The sequence below is a fragment of the Dreissena polymorpha genome, chromosome 2 (genome assembly GCF_020536995.1).
Source record: "Dreissena polymorpha isolate Duluth1 chromosome 2, UMN_Dpol_1.0, whole genome shotgun sequence".
NCBI lineage: Eukaryota > Metazoa > Mollusca > Bivalvia > Myida > Dreissenidae > Dreissena > Dreissena polymorpha.
Window position 1 is genome coordinate 147,828,295 of NC_068356.1, and position 25,026 is coordinate 147,853,320.

Sequence of the window (25,026 nt, forward strand, 5' to 3'; positions counted from 1 at the left end):
CCACATGTCTTCAATTGGAGAAAGGTCTTGAGGTCTGGCAGGCCAATCCAGTGTTACAATATGGTTTTGTTGTTATACAGCCCGTGTATGACGTGCAGTGTGAGGATGGGCATTATCCTGTTGAAATATGCGGGCGTGTCTTTGGCGTATGAAAGGTACGACAACAGGTCTTTTCGCAATATCGAACGGATGTGAGTGTCCCGGGGGCGTGAACAAGATCTGTTCTTGACTGGTGAATGATGCCACCCCACATCATAACACTGCCACCTCCATATCTGTCGTGTTCCTTAACGTTGGCGTCATGAAACCGTTCGCCACAACGCCGCCAAACCCTCACTCTTCCATCGGCAAAATAAACGGTGAATCTCGATTCGTCCGTGAATAAAACATCGTTTAAGTTGGCACGTATCCATCGCTGATGAATTATTGTCCAGTTGAGCCTTTCCTGGCGGTGGCGTTGTGACAAAGGCACCCCAACGTAGGGTCTGTAGGCACGTAATCCTGACGCTCGCAATCGGTTGCGCACAGTCCTATTGCAAACGAGCGTCCCTGTAGTGTTGTACAGCCTAGCGGCAATCTTACCACTCGTCCAAAATCGATGACGCCTCAATGACGTCATGATGTAATTGTTTTCACGTTGGGTGGTCTTTTTAGGCCTTCCGGAGCGAGGTTGGTCTTTAGCGCTTCCAGTTTGCTGATACCGTGTCCTAAGGCGACTTACAGTTCATTTATGGACACCAAAGTGATTGGCAACGTCATTTATGGGCATGCCAGCAACAAGCATTCCAAGCGATTGTTGACGTCCCTCCAATGTCAGTCCTGGAACACGTCCCTTTTGGAAAATCAAATTTTTTTAATTCTTTTTTTTTTTTTTTTTTTGACGTTTTTTTGTTATTCCATTTTTTATTTCCATCGTAATATTTTTATTACATAATTGCAGAACATATACTGTATGAAATACATAGTTTTTAATATATTTGTTTCACATTTTTCTCGATATAATTATAATACAAAGCATCAGTGAAGACTATGGTTGGTGTGAATAAATATGTTTTAAGTTTTACCAACATGGAATAGAATCACAAAGTTACATAAATATATGGATAGAAAAAAAACAACTAAAAATTAAAAAAAAGGAAAGTGTATGTTGCTTTTGGGTAGGTGTACCTATGTTACAAATGTCCAGTGAGTATAAAATATATGTAATTTATTTTGTGTTGTCGCTATTAATTCCTCGAGTTTAATTCGATTATTAAAAAAAGATACAAAAGCATCTATTTGCGGTGTTGCTTTTTCCTGTTTGCATTTAAAGATAAAGTATTTAGCCAATAATATTACGGAGTTTATAACGTGTGCATTTTTGGAGTCAGCTATGGTGAAATTACAGAATGATATTTTTGCAAAATTTAGTTCAATGTTTTCTAACCTGTTTGATTTGTTGTCAATAAAGTTTTTGATATCCATCCAAAATTTTTGAATGAGATGACAATCCCAGAATACATGAATATTCGTTTCTGAGTACATATTACAAAAATCGCATAAGGTTGACGGAACAAGATTGCATTTATGTAGGTAAGTGTTGTTTGGTAAAATGTGCATGAGATATTTATATTGGAAATTTCTAAGTTTGGTGTCAGTAGTTAATTTAACTGATTGACTGAAGATAGTTCTTTGATTAATTTCTGGATTATTAAGCGTGTCTTTCCATTTGTCAAATTGTTTGAACTTTTCAGGTTTGTGTTTTAGTAAAAGAGATCTATAAACTAGTTTGCAAGCTTTTGAATGTTCTGTTATTTTGTTAAGCATGTATTCCGGGGTGGTATAAATGATATCGTTTATTTTTAGTTTATTTTTCCAATCGACGGGTATGCTTTTGACAATTTGATGGTATTTTATAAAATCTGCTTTATCTATTTCATAAAGAATTACTATATCTTGGAAACTGTAAAATTCTCTTTTTCTAAAATCATATATATGTTCAATATATTGAATACCTCTTTCGAACCATGTTTTAATAAAAAAAGTTTTATTTTCGTTTTTTATAAATGTATTATTCCAGATAATTTGCTTTTGTATTGGGATTTCATTTTTTTCTAATGAGACACTGAGCCATCCACAGAGGATGTTTTTTAAGAATTCGGATTTGATGTTTAGGTCTCTAACATCTTTTTCATGGTAATTTGATTTGAAAATTAACATTCCTCCATAGTTGTTTAGCATATTGGTATATATTCTAATCAGTTTTGAGTCGGGTTGAAATATAAATCTTTTCACCCAACTGGCTTTGAGGGATGTTAAGAATAGGTCAATGTCTAACATTTTTAAACCACCATCGGCATAATCTTGTATGATCTGCTTTCTGGCAATTTTATCAGGTTTTTCATCCCACAGAAATTTGAAACATAGTGTATTTATTTTTGAAATGATTTCTTGGGATGGATTTGGTAAAACTGTTAATGGATATACAAGCTTGGGTATTGCAAAGTTTTTTAAAACTGTGATTTTTCCAATTAACGATAGTTTCCACCGTTTCCATTTATTCAAACAAGTTTCAAAAGCATGAATTTTTTCAGGAAAATTTAATAACATTATTTCTGTTGGTTCGTTACTAAATTCTATCCCTAAAGTTGAGGCGTGTTTAGAGTTCCAAATGAATTGTTTATGTTTGCAAAACTCGATTGGGTTATTTTTGAATGCCCCTATTTTAAGTATTTTACATTTCTGTCTGTTTAATGTAAGTCCGGATATTTCTGCAAATTCTTCTATGATTTTTATTAATGTTTCGAACGATGTACGAGAACCGTCTAGTATGAAAGAAGCGTCATCAGCAAAAAGTGACTGTTTTAGTTCTACATTATTAATTTTTATTCCTTTTACTTCTGTGTTAAGTTCTATGTCTATCGACATTAATTCAATGCAGATAATAAAAAGGTACGGCGATAAAGGACATCCTTGCCTCACCCCTCTTTTGATACAGAAAAACTCCGAAAAATGTCCATTATTTGTAACACGCGATGTTGCATCTTTATAGAATAACTTAACCCACTGTAAAGTGTGTTCGCTAAAACCGAAATGGCGCAGGCATTTAAACATAAATTCATGATCAAGACTGTCGAAGGCTTTATTAAAATCAGAAAAAAATATTAGGCCGGTTTCGTTAGATTCATCAATTCGTTCAATAATTTCTTGTAAAAGTCTTACATTTTCGCCAATGTACCTCCCTTTGATAAAGCCGGTTTGGTTTGTACTAATTATGTGATTTAAGAAAGGTTTTATGCGATTGGCAATGGCTTTTGTAGCTATTTTGTAATCCACATTAAGAAGTGAGACAGGCCTCCAGTTATCGATCAAAAGGGTGTCTTTTCCGGTCTTGGGTAGTAAAGTAATTATGCTTTGTTTTTGCAGTTCTGTAAGGTTATTTGTGTCTAAAGAGTAATTAAGAGAATTAACAACATATTCCTTAATATCTGTCCAAAATATTTTATAAAATTCTGCAGAGATACCATCAGATCCTGGACTTTTATTGTTCTTCATGTCTAACAATGCTTTAGCGCATTCATGCTGTGATAGATACTTTTGTTCGTTTTGCGTTTGTTCTGGACTTATCTTATTGCATATATTCGTAAAGAAACGTTCATAATTGTTTTTTTCTATATTGGTGTCCTTTTTATAAAGATCTTTATAAAAGTTTGCTGTGTGATTTAGTATGTCTTTTTGGTCTTGTATTATGCTATTATTTTTAGTTTTGAGTTGTTGTATACTTTTGGCTTCTGCTCGTTTTTTTTTCCAGATTTGCAAAATATTTTGTGTTTTTTTCGGAGCCTTCAATCCACTGTGCCTTAGCTCGTAGCAGTATTCCTTTTATATTATTTTCAATTAGATTATTTAATTCACTTTTTGAGTCGATCAGTTGTTTGCATTTATCTAAATCATTGCTATTTATTATAAGTTGTTGTTCTAGCTCTGTAATTTTTGATTTAAGTGTTTCTTCCTGTTCCTTTTTCTTCTTATTTATTTTGCTGGCATATTTAATTGTCTCGTCTCGAATGCTTCCTTTAATTATTTCCCACAAAGTATTTGGATTAGCTTCGCGATTGATGTTTGCGATTTCCGATATAGACGCCCGGATACAACTTTGATATTCTTGTTCCAATAAATATGAATTATTTATTTTAAAGTATCCTGGACCTCTGCAATATACATGTAGATTTAATTTAATTGATATTATTGAGTGGTCCGATTTGAACCCTGTGGAAATGTTGCAATCTGCGAGACAATTTACAATGTCCTGAGATATTAAAAAATAATCTAAGCGACAAAATATAGGCGGTCGAGTGTTTGAATGCCATGTGTAAACTTTTTTATGTGGATTTTTTAAACGCCATATATCACATAGGTCATTGTTTTCTATTATTTCTTTTATTTTTTCGTTACATTTTTTATTTGTATCTGATCGACCGTTTAGTTTATCTAACTTATAGTTAATAACAGTGTTAAAATCCCCACCAAGGATTAGTGAATGATCATTATATTTCTGTATATGTATATCCAAAGTGTTAAAAAAATCCGTATTATCCGTGTTTGGACCATAAATATTAAACAAAACAATATGTTTCCCTTGTATTTCTATTTTCAATAATTGTAGCCTGCCTATTATAATTTCCTCATATTCTAAAATGTTATATTTAAAGTCTAAATCTTTCTTGATAAAAATGCCAATGCCTAGAGAGTTAGAACTATTTCCGCTCAAGAAAAGGTCTCCTCCCCATTGATTACCCCAAGGTGTGTTATCTACATCTGCGTTACAGTGTAGTTCTTGAAGAAAGCATATTTTAAATTTGTTTTCCTTAAGCCATTGAAACATAATGGTACGTTTTGCTGATGATGCTAACCCTTTTGTGTTATAACTACATATTTCGACTGTCATTTAAAAAAAAAAAATGTATTCGTCGTTCTCATCTTTTCAACGACACTGTGTTATAAGTATTTGTAACTCGACCCTTAAAATAAAAGTTTTGGTTACATCCCGAAAAGCAACAGGTACACATGATCAATAAAACTGTTTACAATAACAAAAAGGGAAGGGTTTTGCCATAAAAAAATAAATATACAAAAATTGTATAACAGACACATTCAATAAACATATGAACTAATACACTCGGACTAAACTAAATAAACTAATTAGAGCGAGTATGTTTGTGCGCGTGCGTTTGTGCGTGCGTGCGTGCGTGCGTGTGTGTGTGCATGTGTATGTGCGTGTGTATGCTTTAGTGTCCGTGTTCTTATGTGCAAGTGTGCTGAACTTAATATCTAAGAACAGTCCCGTTAATTTTAGCCCCCTAGTGGAAGCTAGATTGCCAAACGGTTACAGAAAAAGCATTATTTAACCTTGTGTATTTATTTAAAGCTGCCCCTGTTTGGTCGTCTAAAACACGAGAACTAAAGTTTAGACAGCCATTATGGCAAATTATAAGAAGATGTGTCTATGTATGCTACAAAACAGATTTAGCGTGTATGCGTCTTGTGCGCGTGTGCGTGTGCGAGTGTGTGTGTGTTTGACTCCTCTTATAATAACATGCATACACACAATTCTATTCCTCATCTCCAAAAATATCTTATTTATCTTGTAATGTTTCACTTCGTAAAACATTTCATATTTAAATTGAACTCGAAAAACTGTAGATCCACATAAAAATAATCTTCAAAAAAGAACAAAAAACAAACAAACAATATTGTGTTACACACAAGTAAAACAATCACAAGTAAAATAAAACATATTCAAGACGAGACAGCAAAGAGATGTGCCTATATACAGTCCTTAAATATTCACAAAGTCTGAGTAATACATTCGCTTCAGATATAGTAAAGCTATTTTTAGGGAAAAAAAATACAAAAAAAACAACAACTGCTAACAATACAATCTTAATCGGATTACTCGTTAAACTTTAGAAGGTACACATTTTAAGAGGTTTTAGTTATATATATGTAGTACACATTTATTCTGACATATGCACTGCAAATAACAAGATCTATAACAAAGTATCTAGTTTTTCTAAAAGAAAACAAATGTTATTAAAAACAGCAGCAACAAGATTTATACATACATTATAAGTTTTCATATCTTAAGTATTTCTATATCATAATCCCAAACTTGTGCATTTACTTTTTACAATAAAGGCGACAATTACGAATGAAGAAAGACATCAACATATTTACTAAAATAACGTGTTGCAGTTAAGAGTTGGTCTTTTTCATTTATAAAGTATGCGTACTCTCTTTGTGCGTGCGTGCGTGCGTTTGTGCGTTTGTGCGTGCGTGCATGTGTGCGTGTGTGTGTGCGTGCGTGTGTGCGTGTGTGTTTGTGTGTGTGTATGTGTGTGTGTGTGTGTGTGTGTGTGTGTATGTGTGTGTGTGCGTGCGCGCGCGCGCGTGCGTGCGTGCGTGCGTATGTGTGTGTGCGAGTGTGTGCGCGCGCGCGTGTGTGTGTGTGTGTGTGTGTGTGTGTGTGTGCGTGCGTGCGTGCGTGCGTGCGTGCGTGCGTGCGTGCGTATGTGCGTGCGTGTGTGTGTGCGTGTGCGTGTATGCCTTTGTGTCTGTGTTCTTATGTGCAAGTGTGCTGAACTTTTTATCTCTAAGAACAGTGCCGTTAATTTAAGCCACCTAGTGGAAGCTAGATTGCTTTAACGGTTACAGAAAAAACATTATTTAACCTTGTATATTTATTTAAAGCTGCCACTGTTTGGCCGTCTAAAACACGAAAACAAAAGTTTAGACAGCCATAATGGCAAGTTATAAGAAGATGTGTCTATGTATGCTACAAAACAGTTTTTAGCGTTTATGCGTCCTGTGCGCGTGTGCATGTGTGAGTGCGTGTGTTTGACTCCTCTTATCATAACATGCATACACACAATTATATTTTTCATCTCCAAAAATATCTTATTTATCTTATAATGTTTCACTTCATTAAACATTACAAATTTAAATTGGACTCGAAAAACTGTAGATCCACATAAAAATAATCTTTAAAAAAACAAACAAAACAAACAAACAATATTGTGTTATAGCAATCACAATTAAAATAAAACACATACAAAACGAGACAGCAAAGAGGTGTGCCTATATATAGTCCTTAAATATTCACAAAGTCTGAGTTGATACATTCGCTTCAGATATAGTTAAGCTATTTTTAGGGAAAAAAAACAAAAACAAAGCAAACAACAACTGCTAACAATACAATCTTAATCGGATTGCTCGTTAAACTTTTAAAGGTACACATTTTAAGCGGGTTTAGTTATATATATGTAGTACACATTTATTCTGACCTATGCTCTGCAAATAACAAAATCTATTTGAAATATATAGTTTTTCTAAAAGAAAACAAATTTTATTAACAACCGCAGCAACAACATTTATACATGCATTAGAAGTTTTCATATCTTAAGTATTTCTATATCATAATCACGAACTTGTGCATTTACTTTTTACAATAAAAGCGACAATTACAAATGAAGAAAGGCATCAACAAATTTACTAAAATAACATGTTGCAGTTAAGAGTTGGTCTATTTTATTTATGAAAGCATGCGTTCTCTCTGATTTTCTCATTTTTTTAAACCGCTGGCTCGTTTAAATGGTTTGTTGCTCAAGTTGTAAAAAAGAAACGATTAGATGATCATTATCACGAATGTATGTCCTTTATGAGGTCATTTATGTGTTTGGTATGTTAAGCTAGATACAAATGATTAAACGATATATTAATTATTTATATAAAATATAAACACCTGCTTAACAAATAAGTTTAAATAATTTAAGTAGCCCAAACTATGTTATAAATATTTAATTGCTTCTTAATTCTATAGTATTTATCACCGCACTGTCAAAACTAACGTCTCTGCTTCGGGAAGTTTCCTCGTGGTTTCCGTGGTTTGTTTAATTTACCTGTGGTTGCAAGATCCCCCGAAAACAAACACACTGTGTTTCTGATAGTGTATAAAAAAGAAAAGGTTCTGTTAACACTTTGCGTTCTCAGTTTGGCCAGGGAAGGTCCAACCAGAAACGATATTGTTCTGTGTTGACTTTGTGTGTCTGTTCATTGACATCCCTGTAAAAGATGGCTCCCTCACGTGTCCATGTTGATTTGACAATGTCTGACTGCTTCCTTCTTACACTTGCGAAAACTTCCGCGTTGAGCTTGGTCAGATGGTCATTTACGTAGACTGGTTGTGCTTTCTTGCGTAGTAGTTTCGCCGCCTGCATAATTTGGTGTCTTCTCATTCGGGAAACCATCTTTACTATTATAGGCCTTTTTTTCTGTCGCTGAAAAGGACCAATCCGATGACTTATGTCGATCTCAATCTTTGATAAATTCAAATCTGGAATGTGGGCGTTCAGAGTGTTTATCACCTTTTCTGTCGTTTCTATATAATCCTCTCTTTCGCTGTCTTCTATCCCCTCTATCCGTATGTTGTTCCTTCTGCTATATTGCTCAAGTTCATTTATGTGGAGTTGGTTTGCATACTCGTTGTTTTTCAAGGCTTTTTTTAGGCGTTCATTTTCTTCTTTTTGTTCTTGTAGCTCCCCACGTAAGTCGTCTATTTGTTTGGTCTTCTTGTTGTTTTCAATGTCATTATCAAACAGTTCTCCCTCCATTTTATCTAATCTTTGTATAAATGTACTAAACAGTTCTTCCTTCAGCTGAATGACTATCTCTTTAACTAGATCCTTAAGTTCTTTGCTGTCCTTGGTAATGACGTTTTTCAGTTTTTCATTAATGCTTTTTAGTTCTGTAGCAATTTCTATGTCTGTATCGTCGTCATCGCTTTTAACTTTATTAACGTTCTTCTGTTTCTTTTTCTTTTGCCTTACACTTACTTGCTCACACATGCTATTGTCACTCACGCTGCTCACATTGTCTCTGGTTCTTTTATCACCGGCTTTCACGTCTTTACTGTCCTTTTCCATGTCTGTAGTGTTTTTCTTTTTGAATTATGGATAAAATATTTAGCTCACTGCATAAAAATTGCTTTCTGGTTCAAACTCCGATTGTTGTTCACATAAATCATTTATATCAGTAACTAAGGCATACTTGTTTTGAGAAGTATATTTTGAATATCAACGTGTGATTGTTTACATAGTTCACCTCGTGAATCACATGAATCGCATGTCCGTGAAATTTACAATGGCGTCGCCCATTCCTCGTGATTACTTTATTTCATTTTTAAAGTTTGACGTTTTCTATCAATATTAATTGCTTTATTGATAAAAGAGAATAAATAAGTTGTTTACCCGCTATTTATGTCCATATATTTCACACTTTTTCTGTCAAACTATTATTCCAAACTGATTCTAAAACACATTTTACACCAGCGATGAAATCCACGTCTTCACGTGTTCAATGTCAAGGTCGTAAGATTTTTTTAATTCGGCTTTCTTTATGTCACTCCTCTACCAATCTACACATTCAAATCGTTTTTGTTTTTACAAAGCATAAATTGCTGTGCACGTGCACGACGTGTTTTTCCGCCAGTATGCTTTCAAGGAACAGTATTACACACGAAAACATATTGAACCGATTTAAGGATCAACACCTTAACAAAAAGATAAACAAAGCCCAAGGTAATTTGATATTTCTTATACCGTAATATTAACCATGTAGCTAAACTTTTTTTCCGTCAGTATATAAAGTGATTCACAAAGTGATGTATTAAGGTATGTACAAAGGGATTAAAGAGTGTTATACAAATTGCTGCATATAGTGATGTATTCAATGATAAATATGGGGAAGTATAAACTGATATGCAGTTATATATATATATATACAAACTGATGTATCCGTATTCAATGATTTATAAAGTGATGTATGAAGAGGTTTGACATTGATTTAGGGCACTCACCTTGAATATATCCGGCCTCTGAGCCAGGCCCATTAAGGAGAGGTAGCCACCTGGATGGAAAGTAAGCAACACTTTTATTGTGTAAGGCAATGACTGATATAAGAAGATATCATCTTCATTTATTGGCCAACTAAAATACTGCATTGACTAATAAGGGATGACACTTTCTGCTTTTGTATAATTTTTGATTTAAAGGAAGTCGCTTCTAAACAACAAAAATCAGTGTTGGCAGAAAGTGTCGTCCCTTATAAGCTTCTGCGCAGGCTTAAACGGGCAGACAAATTTCGCATATGCATTAAGCACCATTTCCCCATAGCAAGACTCATATTGAAAAAAATAATCGGAAACAAGACAGTCCCAGTAGGTAAGATTTCAACACTAGAAAAGTACCTAAATAAAGATAAATTTGCTGTTTAAGTAACAAATTTCTGCAGATCACTGAATCCAACAAAACATTAAAGAAGTAAGACAAGAGAAGTTGTGTTTAATGCTTAGCTTTTGTCAAAATATTTGTGGAAACTGCCAACTAACAGTAAATGAACAATCCATTAGACAAAGTCATGTACCATGTCTTTAATAACAACAGTAGAGTACCTAAATCCAGACACTTTCGAAATAGATGTAATTCCAAAAAACGCAAACAATAAGATCAAATAGTAAATTAATTTTGTAGGAAGGGTTTAAGGGTTCATTTGTGCCTTAATTTTCTTTGTATTGTTAATCCATATTGTATTGGTAACGCTTGCTTTACCTATGATACAGTTTTTATTTCAACCCCAAAACTTGGAATATTCAAACAGGACTAAGCAGCATAAACAAAACTGTATAAAGTCTGGTTAAATATAACATATTTTAGAGGCGGGATTGTGCATCAATCAGTACCATAATAATTGATCATCCAAACATGTTTCGGGGGTATCCGGATTAAAGTATTAACTGTATAAAGACACTTCTGCTGAACATATAAATGTTTTAAATTTAACCAACGTACAATTCAAAATGACCAAATTCTGGTACTGAATGAGTTTGACCGTTTTTTATTATTAAGTTTGCTTATAGCTTTTCAATAGTTGCATTTTGTACAAAGAAATAAAATATAAGTGCAATATATTCAAGCCAATAACATAGGGAAGTCCAGTAAATGGAAACAAACATATTTTTAGTCCTATATATAGATGAAAACCAATCAAGTCAAGACATAAGAACAGCTCGTCAACATACCGTAAGACCATCCGTGTATTGCTAACAGTGAGTCAATATAACGTAAGACCATCCGTGTATTGCAAACAGTGAGGCAACAAAACATAAAACCATCCCTGAATTGCTTACAGTGAGGCAACATACCATAAGACCATCCGTGTATTGCTATCCTATCTTCGTCTATTAAATCTACATGTGATGCCAGCCACTGTAAACCCTCCACTTGATCCTCTATCTCTGTAGTGCCCTGAAACAATGAACACACAGTGACAATGGTAACACACATGGTGACCATGGCAACACAAAGTAATCATGATCTTGATTATGCAACCTCAAGTTGACTTCAGTCTGTATTATATGCAAGCCATTTAGCTGAGTTTCTGTAGTACTCTGAGGTCAGACACCAGACTGGGGCTAGGATGCATAAAGATCATACTTAAATCTTAACTTAAGATGAACTTCAGTCTTAATAAGCCATGAGAAATTGTTGGCCTTTCATCTGTATTTCATCTATGTTAGGCATTGAAATCCAACAAACAGTTACAGGCTGGTAGTCGTTAGGCTTCTAAATTGCAGATGCACTTAAGTATACGCACGTCACAAGCTTCTCTACAAATCCCAAGACTCTAACTGAAATTTGTAATCTCTAAGCCCAACACTCCAGCTGCACTTCGTTATCTCATAGTCCAAGACTCCAGCTGAACTTCGTTATCTCAAAGTCAAAGACTCTTACTGCACTTTGTTAGATCAGTCCCACACTCCAGCTGAACTTCGTTATCTCAAAGTGCACGACTCCAGCTGAACTTCATTATCTCAAAGTCCAAGACTGCAGCTGCACTTCATTAACTCAGTCCAAGACTCCAGTTGAACTTCATTATCTAAGAGTCTAAGACTCAAGCTGCACTTCATTATCTCAAAGTCCAAGACTGCAGCTGAACTTCATTATCTCATAGTCCAAGACTCCAGCTGAACTTCATTATCTCAAAGTCCAAGACTCTTACTGCACTTTGTTATATTAGTCCAACACTCCAGCTGAACTTCTTTATCTCAAAGTGCACGACTCCAGCTGAACTTCATTATCTCAAAGTCCAAGACTGCAGCTGAACTTCATTATCTCATAGTCCAAGACTCCAGCTGAACTTCGTTATCTCAAAGTCCAAGACTCTTACTGCACTTTGTTATATTAGTCCAACACTCCAGCTGAACTTCGTTATCTCAAAGTGCACGACTCCAGCTGACTTTCATTATCTCAAAGTCCAAGACTGCAGCTGCACTTCACTATCTCAGTCCAAGACTCCAGCTGAACTTCGTTATCTAAGAGTCTACGACTCCAGATGCACTTCACTATCTCAGTCCAAGACTCCAGCTGAACTTCATTATCTAAGAGTCCAATACTCCAGCTGAACTTTATTATCTCAAAGTCCAAGACTCCAGGTGAACTTCATTATCTCAAAGTCCAAGACTCCAACTGCACTTCATTATCTCAGTCCAAGACTCCAGCTGAACTTCATTATCTAAGAGTCTAAGACTCCAGCTGAACTTCATTATCTAAAAGTCTAAGACTCCAACTGCACTTCATTATCTCAGTCCAAGACTCCAGCTGAACTTCATTATCTAAGAGTCTAAGGCTCCAGCTGAACTTCATTATCTCAAAGTGCAAGATGTTAGCAAAAATGTGTTATCTTAATAGTCTATCACTTGAGTGGAACTTAATTATTTCAAAATCCAAAACTCCAGCGTAACTATCTCAAAATCCACGTCACCAGCTTCATGTTGTTGTCTCACTGAACAAATGATTTTGAGACATCCATAGTTAGACATATCAAAATCTACACTTTTACACTTTTCAAGAGTAATTTGATTACTATACTTATCATTATAGAAAAAGGCAATCATGTATACTTACAGTGGGCAAAAACCAATGAATAATTATATTCAATTAAAACCACATCAACATAAATGACACTGCAAGTTAAAACTTCGAGGAAAACATATTTATTATAACTAAATGTGGGAAGATGGGGTACTTATGTTCACTTTGACATATCCGGTACCATGCCCTTGTTAACCAGAGACTCTGAAAATAACTACAAATACAGTAACATCATTTATATTCGTTTGCATGAAATTTTGAGATTTTTTTTTTAAATTGACTTTTTGGTGCACACATACATTTGTGTATTTTTTATGTTGAGAAAAAACAACAACAAAATGCGTATAAGTTATTTTCCAATGTGTTTGTGTTAAATTCATGTGTTGTGTTTAATTCATGTGATTGTTTTAAATTCATGTGATTGCATATATGTTATTTTCCAATGTGATTGTGTTAACTTAATGTGTTGTGTTTCATGTGATTGTGTTTAATTCATGTGATTGTGTGAAATTCATGTGATTGTGTTTAATTTATGTGATTGTGTTAAATTCATGTGATTTGGTTAAATTCATTGATTGGTCAACCCACCAAACCAACAAAAATGTATGTCCCAAGAATAAAGAGTTTCCAGTACCTCTAATCAAATTGGTAACATACCAGTCTGTTTTTAATATGGCTTTCAAACTTGATCCCTCGACTACACGAGCCTCTTCCATCAATAATGACAACAGCAAAACCTTCTGCAGCCAGTGTGTGCAGTCGTACATGCCTGAAATAGAAAAATATTTGAACCTTGCTCTTGTAAAATGGGCTGAATGCTTATGAATAAAGTGTCCTGCTAGATTAGCCTGTGCAGTTACAAGGGAAAACAAAATGGAGCGCATAACTTTTATCTTATTACACGGCTTATACTATACAAGTACAACTGTTTCCTTACTTCAGTCCCTTGTTTTCATATTAAATACTATACAAGTCAATCTGTTACCTTACTTAAGCCCCTTTGTTTCATATAAAATATTGTACAAGTCAAACTGTTTCCTTACTTTAGCCCCTTGTTTTCATATTTTATACTATACAAGTCAAACTGTTTCCTTACTAAGGCCCCTTTGTTTCATATTAAATACTATACAAGTCAAACTGTTTCCTTACTTTAGACCCTTGTTTTCATATTAAATACTATACAAGTCAAACTGTTTCCTGATTTGAGTCCCTTGTTTTCATATTATATACGATACAAGTCAAACTGTTTCCTGATTTGAGTCCCTTGTTTTCACATTAAATACTATGCAAGTGAAACTGTTTCCTCACTTGAGTCCATTGTTTTGATATTAAATACTGTACAAGTCAATCTCTTTCCTCACTAGAGTCCCTTGTTTTGATATTAAATACTGTACAAGCCAAACTGTTTCCTTACTTTAGACCCTTGTTTTCATATTAAATACTGTACAAGTCAAAATGTTTCCTTACTTTAGACCCTTGTTTTCATATTATATACGATATAAGTGAAACTGTTCCCTTACTTAAGCACCTTGCTATCATATTTTACAAGTCCTAAAAAAGTCACACTGTTTCCTTACTTGAGCCCTTTGAAGGAGTTTGTCACCAGCTGTACATGCGGTCCCCCGTACACAAACAGCACCGTGGGGTACCTGACCCCTTGCTGGTAGTTGTGGGGCCGGTAGTACATCCCATACATTGTGTGGCCTGACTTGCTCTTGTAGTTGAACATCTCTGGGTAGCTGTAGTCAGGGAAGTCTAAAATACAATTAACAATAATCATTTAAGTTTTCATCTGAAGGCAATTAACGACAATAATGAAAATAAGCCTTGCTCCTGTAAAATGAGGCTTAATGCATGTGTATAAATTGTTGTCCCACTTTAGCCTGTGAAATACACACAGGCTAATCAAGGACGACACAACCCGCATGCATGGAAGTTTTTGTCAAAATCATTCTCTTTTAAGCAAAAATCAAGTTAAGGATGAAACTGTTGGCCCTGATAAGCCTGTGTGCTTTTTGAAGTCAAAATAAAATTGTTTCAAATAATAAACACAACAATACATTGAATTATAGGCCCCTGACTACTTACCTGTGGATGACATGATAATGGCCAGGCGTTGAGTCTGTACAGACTGGGGTGAGATCTCTATTCTGTACAGAGCAGACTGTGGAGCTGAGTTCACAGCGCTGAACACTGTCACAAACATGGAGCACGCCTGAAAGGGACAATAAGCAGCAACAATAACTAAAGCAGTGAGGAACAACTTGATGCAGTAAGAAGTGAATTTTAATTGTACTGTTATACACATTTTATATTATTTCAATTTAAAACTTTAAAGAAGGCTAACAAAAATTGAACAACTTTATAAAATAAGGAAAAATAAACATTGAAATGTGTCGGAGTACATGGTCAGACAAGTTTGACTTTACAGACTGATAGACAGATGAACGGCTGGGCGTGCACGCGGCTGGGGGAACTGCAACAAGGGCAGACGGACTAACAGACAGCTTTCTATGATGAATCTATTAAACCCCATTCTTATTCATTGCAGCAGGAATAATCAATGATGTTATATATGATAAAGCTCAAGATCAACAAGTGCTTCACTGTCTATTGTACTGTACATATTTCTATGCCACCAATTATGCTGCATTATCTAAGAAGGTAAGGATGGCGTAGTTGGTTAGCTATAGCATTGGCATGTGATCAGGAGGTTTAGTGTTTGATCCGCATTGTGGATTATTTTAATATATCTCAGGTTATTAAGAACTCGTGGGAAAACTGGGCTTAATGCATGTACATAAAATGTCGTCCTTGGATTAGGCTTATCAGGGGCCTAACTTTCCACTCAACTGGATTTCCATAAATGCGGATAAGCCTTTGAGGACTGCACAGGCTAATCTGGGATGACAGTTTTCAACATGCATTAAGTCCAGTTTTCCCAGCACATGACTCATTTAACGGCTGATGTTTGCAAGTGTTGTCTCACCTTATCCAGTGTGACGTTGTGAGTGTACTCAAGCTCTGTGAGTCTGTAGACAGGACCCGGGGTCTGGTAGGAGACTACATATCTGGAAAGGAATAATACAATGATTATTGGTCTCTTGTTTTGAGAAAACTGGGCTTAATTTATGTGCGTAATGTGTCGTCCCATATTAGCATGTGGTATTTTCAAGGAAGTCCCTCCTTACCGAAAATCAAGTTTAGGCGGAAAGTGTCGTCCCTGATTAGCCTGTGCAGACTGCACAGGCTAATCTGGGACGACACTTTACGCACATGCATTATGACCAGCTTTCACAGAACAAGACACATTGTATTTCATATTTGCCTCGTTCTGGGAAAACGGGATTTAAAAACAAAAAAAAACAAAAAATGGAAGGTATCATCCCTGAAAAGCCAGGGTGGACTGCACAGGCTTACATGGATCCTACTTTTATGCACAAGCAGTAAGCTCTGTTTTCCAATAGTGGGGCTAATATTTACAATTCTTAAAATATCAGTAAATTGAATTCAAAATATTTCATTTAATATTTTCAAAACTAAATCTGAGCATGTTTTCACAAAACTCTAAAGGCTATGTTGTGTTTATGTCCATTGAAATTAAAATGCCTTGAACACAATTATTGTTGTAAATAATAATAACGGTTTATATTGTATCAATTTAAAAGCTGAAAACATGTGGTTCAAAATAGAAACTCAGATTTCTCTTTGGAATATCAGTCCTGGTGGAGATAACATGTGAGACCTTGGATCACTAAAGGTAAAGCATCGTGCTAAACAAGGGACAGGCAGGATCTCTTTTTTTACTTTCTTTTTGCATTTTTTAATAATCGAAGAAAGTTACTCCAACGCTGTAAATATTATACTGGGTTTTTTAAATTCCAATACATACAGATGTGTTTCAAGTGGAGTGTCCTTTAGTCCAAGGAAGTAGACCAGACCTCGTGTTTCGTCCACCCATATCTGAAAACAGAGACAAGGGGTAATTAAAGCTCATTGGGTCATTGTAGACCTGAAATGGCTTGAAGTCATCCGGGGTGACTAGAAGCGGATCCATGTCACCCTGGGGTGACTTCAAGCCGACAGGGTGACTAGAATTGGCCTCATGTCACCCCAGGATGACATGAATCGGCTTGAAGTCACGCTAAGGTGTCACGAATCAGCTTCTAGTCACCCCTGAGTGACTTCAAGCAATTTCAGATCGACAATGACCAAATGAGCATTATAAAACCGCTCATACAGATGAAAACATAAGCAAATTTAATGCTTCTTCAGAAAAAGATTTGTAAACAAATATTGGTGACATTTTTCAAATTGACATGTTCAACATAATCACTAGGAAGAAAAAACAAGAGCACCGCCTTGCGGGTGCAGACCGCTCATCTATTTTCTTTTTAAAGGTGAAGGGACTCTCATTTTCAATCACAAAGGAGGGAGGGGTGGAGTGAAGAGGGGTGTATAGTGTGGGGGCGTGGACATATTACATTATCTTCCAAAAATGCGAAAAAAATGCAAAAATGCAACAACAAAAAATCGAGGGGGGGGGATTCTTGGGTGCAATGGTTGGACGGTATTTCAAACATAAAATACTATAAATAAATATTTGTGTTTTTTAACTGTTTAAAAAAAAAATTTGGGGGGGGGGGGGTTGGGGTGGTGGGGGTATAGTGTGAGGGTGTGGTGGTAATTTGTGAGATGATGTTAAAAAAAAAATTCGGGTGGGGGAGGGGGGGTGGGGGGGGAGATTCTTGGGTGCGATGGTTGGACGGTATTTCAAACATAAAATAATAAAAATAAATATTTGTGTTTTTTAACCGTTTCAAAAAAAAAATTGGGGGGGGTGTTGGGGTGGGGGGGGGGGGGGGGGGTAAAGTGTGAGGGTGTGGTTGTCATTTGTAAGATGATCTTAAAAAAAAAAAAAAAAAAAAAAATATTGGGGGGGGGATTCAGGGAGGGGGGGAAGGGCACGGGTTGGAGTCTATTGTGGTATGTCAGGTAAGAGTAGTTTTGTCATAGTATCAATCAAATTTAATCATAACTTAAGAAGTTATGGCAATTTTAGCAAAATTTTATAATTTGACCTTGAGAGTCAAGGTCATTCAAAGGACAAGGTAAAATTCAACTTGCCAGGTACAGTAACCTCATGATAGCATGAAAGTATTTGAAGTTTGAAAGCAATAGCCTTGATACTAAAGAAGTAAAGTGGATCGAAACACAAAATTTAACCATAAATTCAAAGTTACTAAGTCAAAAAAGGGCCATAATTCAGTAAAAATGACAACCAGAGTTATGCATATTGTCCTTTTACTGTACCCTTATGATAGTTTGCGAGTGTTCCAAGCATGAAAGCAATATCTATGATTCTTTAGGGGTAAAGTGGACCAAAACACAAAAATTAACCAAATTTTCAATTTTCTGAGTATAAAGGGCCCATAATTCCGTCCAAATGCCAGTCAGAGTTACATAACTTTGCCTGCACAGTCCCCTTATGATAGTTAATAAGTGTTGCAAGTATGAAAGCAAAAGCTTTGATACTGTAGGAATAAAGTGGACCTAAACACAAAACTTAACCAAATGTTCAATTTTCTAAGTATAAAAAGGGCACATAATTATGTCAAAATGCCAGTCAGAGTTACATTACTTTGCCTGCACAGTCCCCTTATGATAGTTAGTAAGTGTTGCAAGTATGAAAGCAAAAGCTTTGATACTTAAGGAATAAAATGGACCTAAACACAAAACTTATTTTTTTTTCAATTTTCTAAGTATAAAAAGGGCACATAATTCTGTCAAAATGCATGCCAGAGTTATCTAACTTTGCCTGCCCAGTCCCCTCATGATAGTAAGTAAGTGTACCAAGTTTGAATGCAATAGCATTGATACTTTCTGAGAAAAGTGGACCTAAACGCAAAACTTAACCAAAATTTTCAATTTTCTAAGAATAAAAAGGGCACATAATTATGTCAAAATGCACGCCAGAGTTATTTAACTTTGCCAGCCCAGTCCCCTCATGATAGTAAGTAAGTGTACCAAGTTTGAATGCAATATCATTGATACTTTCTGAGAAAAGTGGACCTAAACGCAAAACTTAACCGGACGCCGACGCCGACGCCAAGGTGATGACAATAGCTCATAATTTTTTTTCAAAAAAATAGATGAGCTAAAAACAGGTGAACAAGTAGTCAATTTGAGTTTACAAAATAAAAACACAACTTGAATATATTAGTTAACTAGACACTGTAAAATGATTTACATTTTTCGGCTTGAAATTTCCTGGTTGTTCAAAAATAACTTTTTCGTGGACATGTACAATTTTGTTCCTGTAAATTCTTGGATTTCGGACAAAAATGAGAAATTTGCATTGGTGATTTTCCCATTTGTTTGGGTGAAATTCAAACATCTTTCAACCCATAAAATCAACGAAAAATCAATTTCCCAAGAAAAATATTGATTTACAGTACAACCCTATAATAAGACAGGTTCAAATATATACAGTTTTAAGACACTGCTACCTCTTTAGAGGACACCTCCCAGTCCCCAGTGGTGATCTGTTTGACCTCACTCTCACAGGACATCACTGAAAACAGGGAAATATGGGTTAAAGGGTCAGTCAGTGAAAACATGGAAATATGGGTTAAAGGGGCAGTCACTGGAAACAGGAAAATATGGGTTTAAGGATCAGTCACTGAGAACATGGAAATAGTGTTACAGGGACATTAACTGAAAATATGGGTTAAAGGGTCGGTCACTGAAAACAGGGAAATATGGGTTAAAGGGTCAGTCAGTGAAAACATGGAAATATGGGTTAAAGGGGCAGTCACCGAAAACATGGAAATATGGGTTTAAGGGGCAGTCACTGGAAACAGGAAAAAAATATGGGTTTAAGGATCAGTCCCTGAGAACATGGAAATAAGTGTTACAGGGACAGTAACTGAAAATATGGGTTAAAGGGTCAGTCACTAAAAATATGGATATAGGTGTTAAATGGACAGTGAGTAAGCACATGGAAACAAGTGTCAAAGGGACAGGGAGTAAAAACATGGAAATAAGTGCCAAAGGGACAGACAGTTAAAACATGGAAATAAGTGTCAAAGAGACAGACAGTAAAAACATGGAAATAAGTGTCAAAGGAACAGACAGTTTAAACATGGAAATAAGTGTTTAGGGGACTGTCAGTGAGAACATGGAAATATGGGTTAAAGGGATAGTCAGTGATAATATAAGGAAAATGTGGGTTAAAAGGATAGTCAGGGATAACATTGAAATAAGTGTTAATGGGAGAGTGTGTGATAGAATGGAAAAACATGTAAAAGGAACAGTCAGTGAAAACATGGGAATCAGTATTCAAGGGAAAGTCAGTTATTACATAGAAATTAGTGTTAAAGGGAGAGTCAGTGAAAACATAAAATACACGTTAAAGGGACAATCAGTGATAACATGGAAATAAGAGTTAAAGGGACAGTCAGTGAAAGCACGGTGTTTCAAGGAAAGTCACTTAAAACATGGAAATACTGTAAAACTGCGATAACTCGAGGAAGCACGGGACCAACATCGATGCTCGAGTAATCGCAGGTTTCGAGTAATCATGGTATTATTTGTTTTCACTGCCTCGGTTGATAATGCTAAATTCTGACTGCAAACGCTTTATTTACATTTAAGACGGTGCTAGAGAAAGAAAAGGCTTTGTAAAAAATAACTTAAGGTTACAGTATGATAAACAAAACAATTAAGAAGATCATAAAGTCATTTCATTATTTCAACATACACACAAAACATATACATGTATATATAATCAAAAATATCTCATCACTATTCACTGTACATGTAGCATTATTATTTAAAAAAAGCACACAAGGTACGTACATGCGCATGAAAAAAACACACTAAAAACAAGATAATCACTGCACTCTTTGCATTTTATGTACATTAGTCAGACTTGTGTTGTGCAAAGTCAACGATTGAAGATTGTCGCAACATATTAGCTTCCCGGAACTGATGGCGGAAGACGTTTCGCGATAATTATCAATTGCTGGTAATTATTCAATTATCATTAAAACTGTGTAGTTTTGATCTGCTTCTCAAAGGATGATAATTTGCAGTGTTTCTCAAACTGCAACTAACTTCACACCTAATCGAGCGTCTTATGTCTGCTTGATTACGCTGTTTTCACAATTCGAATATTTTTAGCACCGATTAGACAAGAAAGCGTCCTCCAATAATTGCCAGTTAATAAGGTGTGAAATGCCTTTCAGGGACCGGCACACGACCTCGAGTTATCGAAAATCGCATGTTTGAGTAATCGCGGGTATTTTTATATAGACATTAAAGGAAAATTCTAGGGACTTTCTTTAATGCTCGAGTAATCGCCAGTTTTTGAGAAATCGCCAGCTCGATTTATTGCAATTCTACTGTACATAGTTACAACTGTGAAAGAATCAGGATGCTTGTATTTTTTTCCATAAATCTGCATTTCAGATTGTTATGCATCTTGTAAATATTCTGTTTATACTTTGTAGTGAAATAACCAAGTTTTTCATATAGTGGTGTTTACACATTTGATTCGGTCTTTGATCCACCTCTCTGAATTCATAAACCAATTTTATGCATGCATACAGAATTTACAGATATGGTTTCATCGTTTGATATATTTCTTTTTATTCAAGTTAAGACATAAAGTAATCAAAGACATTTATTCCTTACACAACCCATGTTTGGACACTGAAAAATACAGCAGATGTTTCAGGTACAGAAATATTTTTCAACATCCAAAACTGTACTAAAGCAAATGGCTGAAAATATCAAATGACATCATGGCATTTTAACAATATGTCACCACTATATTGTGCTTGTTAGCTGTATCAACACTGTCTAATACAACATTGATCAGATATTTGTTTTTTCATCACACTTGTGAAGGTATAATTAATTATACCTATAATAGAGGTGAAGGTATAATTATGGGTAAACACATGAGCCTTGCTCTGAATAAGCCAGGTTTAATGCATTTGTTAAAGTATTATCGAAGATTAGCATGTGCACTTCTCACAGTGAGGACACTTTTCGCTTGAATAAAAAAATGTAAAGAAAGTCTCGTCTCAACTAAAAATTTACAGAAAGTGTTGTCTGCACAGGCAAAAATGGCACAATACTTAAGGCACATGCATTAAGCCCTGTTTTACCAAAGCAGGCTAAAACTCCAACCTGAGTTACCTGTTTGCTGAGTTTGTCCATGATGAGTCAGTGATGCATTGACCCGATAGAGATGCCGGTATCCTGATCTCTCTGACATCCACAGAAACTCTACATCCCTAGAGTCGGGCCTGGCCGGCAGGAAATGCAGTATGTCTGTGATCTGTGACAAGTGCAGAAGATTTAAAATATGAGATTTAACATTTAGGAAAACGGGGCTTAATGCATGTGTGCAAAGTGTTATCCCAGATTAGCCTGTGCAGTGTGCATATGGGTGTGAGTAAAGGGTTTTTTACGATTAAATAGTGCAGTCCTCACAGGCTAATCTGATAATCGGATAATTATGAAATTTTACATTGAAAATAATAATGTTTTAAACAAAAATCTAGAGTAGGTGGCAAGTGTTGTCCCTGAAAAATCCATGCATTTAAAACAGAAAGAATGGAACATTTACCACAAAATTTTCTCTTTTGTTTTATAAATCAGAAATCCATGAAGTAATGTGTCCACTACAAAGTCTGATTTTTGAAAACCATGTACTGTTACAATATAAATTAATTGACAGTATTTACTACAAAAAACCTTATAATGATTTTTTTGTAAAAGTATTATGCACTCTTCTTTTCTGTAATTTTACAATGAGTTCACATACATTGACCCAGATGTCGGAGGTTTCCTCCAGTAGGACATGTACAGGTGGCAGTGGGACAGGTTCATACTGGGCGTCTGTCCGTGTCTGTGAGCTAGGCTGGTACCGGGCCTCTGCGACAAAACACTCTCGAGGGATCAGGTACAGGGTGAGATTGGTCTGGACCCGATTCAACATCTGACAGTGGACACTGCAAATGTGTGGAGGATATTGTATTGTATAAATAAAAATGTGTAATTGCAAACCTGTGTGTCATATCATTAATATTAAAATTGAAAAAATAGTGTAGTTCTCTGGAAAAACAGGGATTAATGCAAGTGCTTAAAGTGTGTCCCAGATGAGCCTGTGCAGACACTTTCCTCTTTTATGGACATTTTCGTTAAAAGAAGTCAAGATGGAAAGTACCGTCGCCTGATTTGCCTTTTGACTGGGACACCACTTTATGTATACGCATTCAGCCCCTTCTTTCAAGAGCACAGCTCATATGACAAAGTAACCTACAAGTTTCCATCTGGTGTCCATCCTGCCCTGGCAAGGTACTCCGAGTCCACTGAAAGACTCGACAGAGGCTCAAACAACCTCAGCAAAAGGGCTTCATCTTCAAACTGAAACATACAGAACAGTTATAATTGTGAAATGTTTGACAAAGGCTGGTTTGTAAATGGGCCTTAGTCTGGGACATCTGGGAAAAGGCATGAGCGTCAAGTGTCTTTCCAGATAAGACTTAGCAGTCTGCACACTTGAAAACGAGACAACACGTGTCCCCTTTCAGGATTTTTTTTTACAAAAGAAGTACATGTATATTCTACACAACACAAAAATCCAGTCTAGGCTGAAGGTGTTGTCACTGATAAGCCTGTGTGGACTGTACAGGCTAATCTAGGACCACCCTTTATGCACATGCATTATGCAAGAGATATCTTCAACAAATCTACAGCACTGAGTAAACAAACATACACACATCTCATTGATGTATAAATGTTATTGGAAACAATAAAATTTAAAGAAATCATATTTGAAATTGTTCATTTTTCTTTGAAAGATCTTCCACAAAAGTCATCTACAGCTATTTGATATGCCTGGCGTGGTCTATTTGTCAAGTTATATAGAAATCACATCAGTCCACATTTATGAAAATAAGGCAGTTTAATTCATGTTCATGGATTGTTGAAGGCAATTTTCCGTTTTTCTAAACTGTGAAAATTTGTCCAGACCTGAATACCAACAACTTAATGCTTAATGGAATAAGCCATACAAATGCCCCCTAAATCGGGTATCTGGATCACATTACAGTATGCTGCAAGTCCGTATCCACAAAACTCACTTTCTTCAATGGAGTTGGATTCTGGGCTTAAGACATAACTATCTTAGGCTTATCAGGGACGTAACTTTCCGTTTTTATACAGTGGTTGGTTTAAAGAAAATCTCTTTTAGATGAAAATCCAACCTAGGTGGAAAGTGTCGTTTATAATAAGCCTGTGGGGACTGCACAGGCTAATCTGGGACAACTCTTTACCCACATGCATTAAGCCCCGTTTTCCAAAAGCAAGGCTCAAAACAACTCTACGCACATGCATTAAGCCCCGTTTTCCCAAAGCAAGGCTAAAAACAACTCTTTACCCACATGCATTAAGCCCGTTTTCCCAAAGCAAGGCTTAAAACAACTCTTTAGGCACATGCATTAAGCCCCGTTTTCCCAAAGAAAGGCTCAAAACAACTCTTTACCCACATGCATTAAGCCCCGTTTTCCCAAAGCAAGGCTCAAAACAACTCTTTAGGCACATGCATTAACTCCCGTTTTCCCAAAGCAAGGCTCAAAACAACTCTTTAGGCACATGCATTAAGCCCCGTTTTCCCAAAGCAAGGCTTAAAACAACTCTTTAGGCACATGCATTAAGCCCCGTTTTCCCAAAGCAAGGCTCAAAACTATTTCATAATAGTCCCTCAAACAACATAGTTACATTGATAAGGAGCTTACTGAATGTGACACAAGTTAAGGTTTTAATAGCAGCTGTGTGAACCCAGCACAGAAGAACTGACCCAAGCACTGGGAAAACCAGGCTTAATTCATGTGTATAAAGTGTCCTCCAATATTAGCCAGTACACTCAGCAAATGCTAATCAGGGACAACACTTTCTGCTTTAATTGTATTTAGCATATAACTTTAAATAAGTATTTTCTTAGCAAAAATCCAGTCTAGATGGGAAAATAAATCGTCCAGGACTA

The 25,026-nt window shown here is 35.8% G+C and overlaps 1 protein-coding gene across 6 annotated transcripts in view; it reads right to left on the minus strand.

Moving 5' to 3' along the window:
* Positions 1 to 25,026, minus strand: part of LOC127869372 (dipeptidyl peptidase 9-like) — a 169,624-nt gene that overhangs the window by 126,512 nt on the left and 18,086 nt on the right. For 4 of the 6 annotated variants that reach the window (XM_052411881.1, XM_052411880.1, XM_052411884.1 and 1 more), the window contains exons 9-19: positions 23,302 to 23,405; positions 22,804 to 22,990; positions 22,173 to 22,314; positions 19,475 to 19,539; positions 16,858 to 16,928; positions 15,955 to 16,036; positions 15,054 to 15,180; positions 14,543 to 14,720; positions 13,623 to 13,734; positions 11,237 to 11,339; positions 9,893 to 9,942 (exon numbers count right to left, since the gene is read on the minus strand). In XM_052411881.1, the coding sequence (XP_052267841.1) occupies positions 9,893 to 9,942; positions 11,237 to 11,339; positions 13,623 to 13,734; positions 14,543 to 14,720; positions 15,054 to 15,180; positions 15,955 to 16,036; positions 16,858 to 16,928; positions 19,475 to 19,539; positions 22,173 to 22,314; positions 22,804 to 22,990; positions 23,302 to 23,405 (1,221 nt within the window). The remainder of the gene's footprint in view (positions 1 to 9,892; positions 9,943 to 11,236; positions 11,340 to 13,622; positions 13,735 to 14,542; positions 14,721 to 15,053; positions 15,181 to 15,954; positions 16,037 to 16,857; positions 16,929 to 19,474; positions 19,540 to 22,172; positions 22,315 to 22,803; positions 22,991 to 23,301; positions 23,406 to 25,026) is intronic. The other 2 variants (XM_052411882.1, XM_052411879.1) reach the window with 2 other exon arrangements.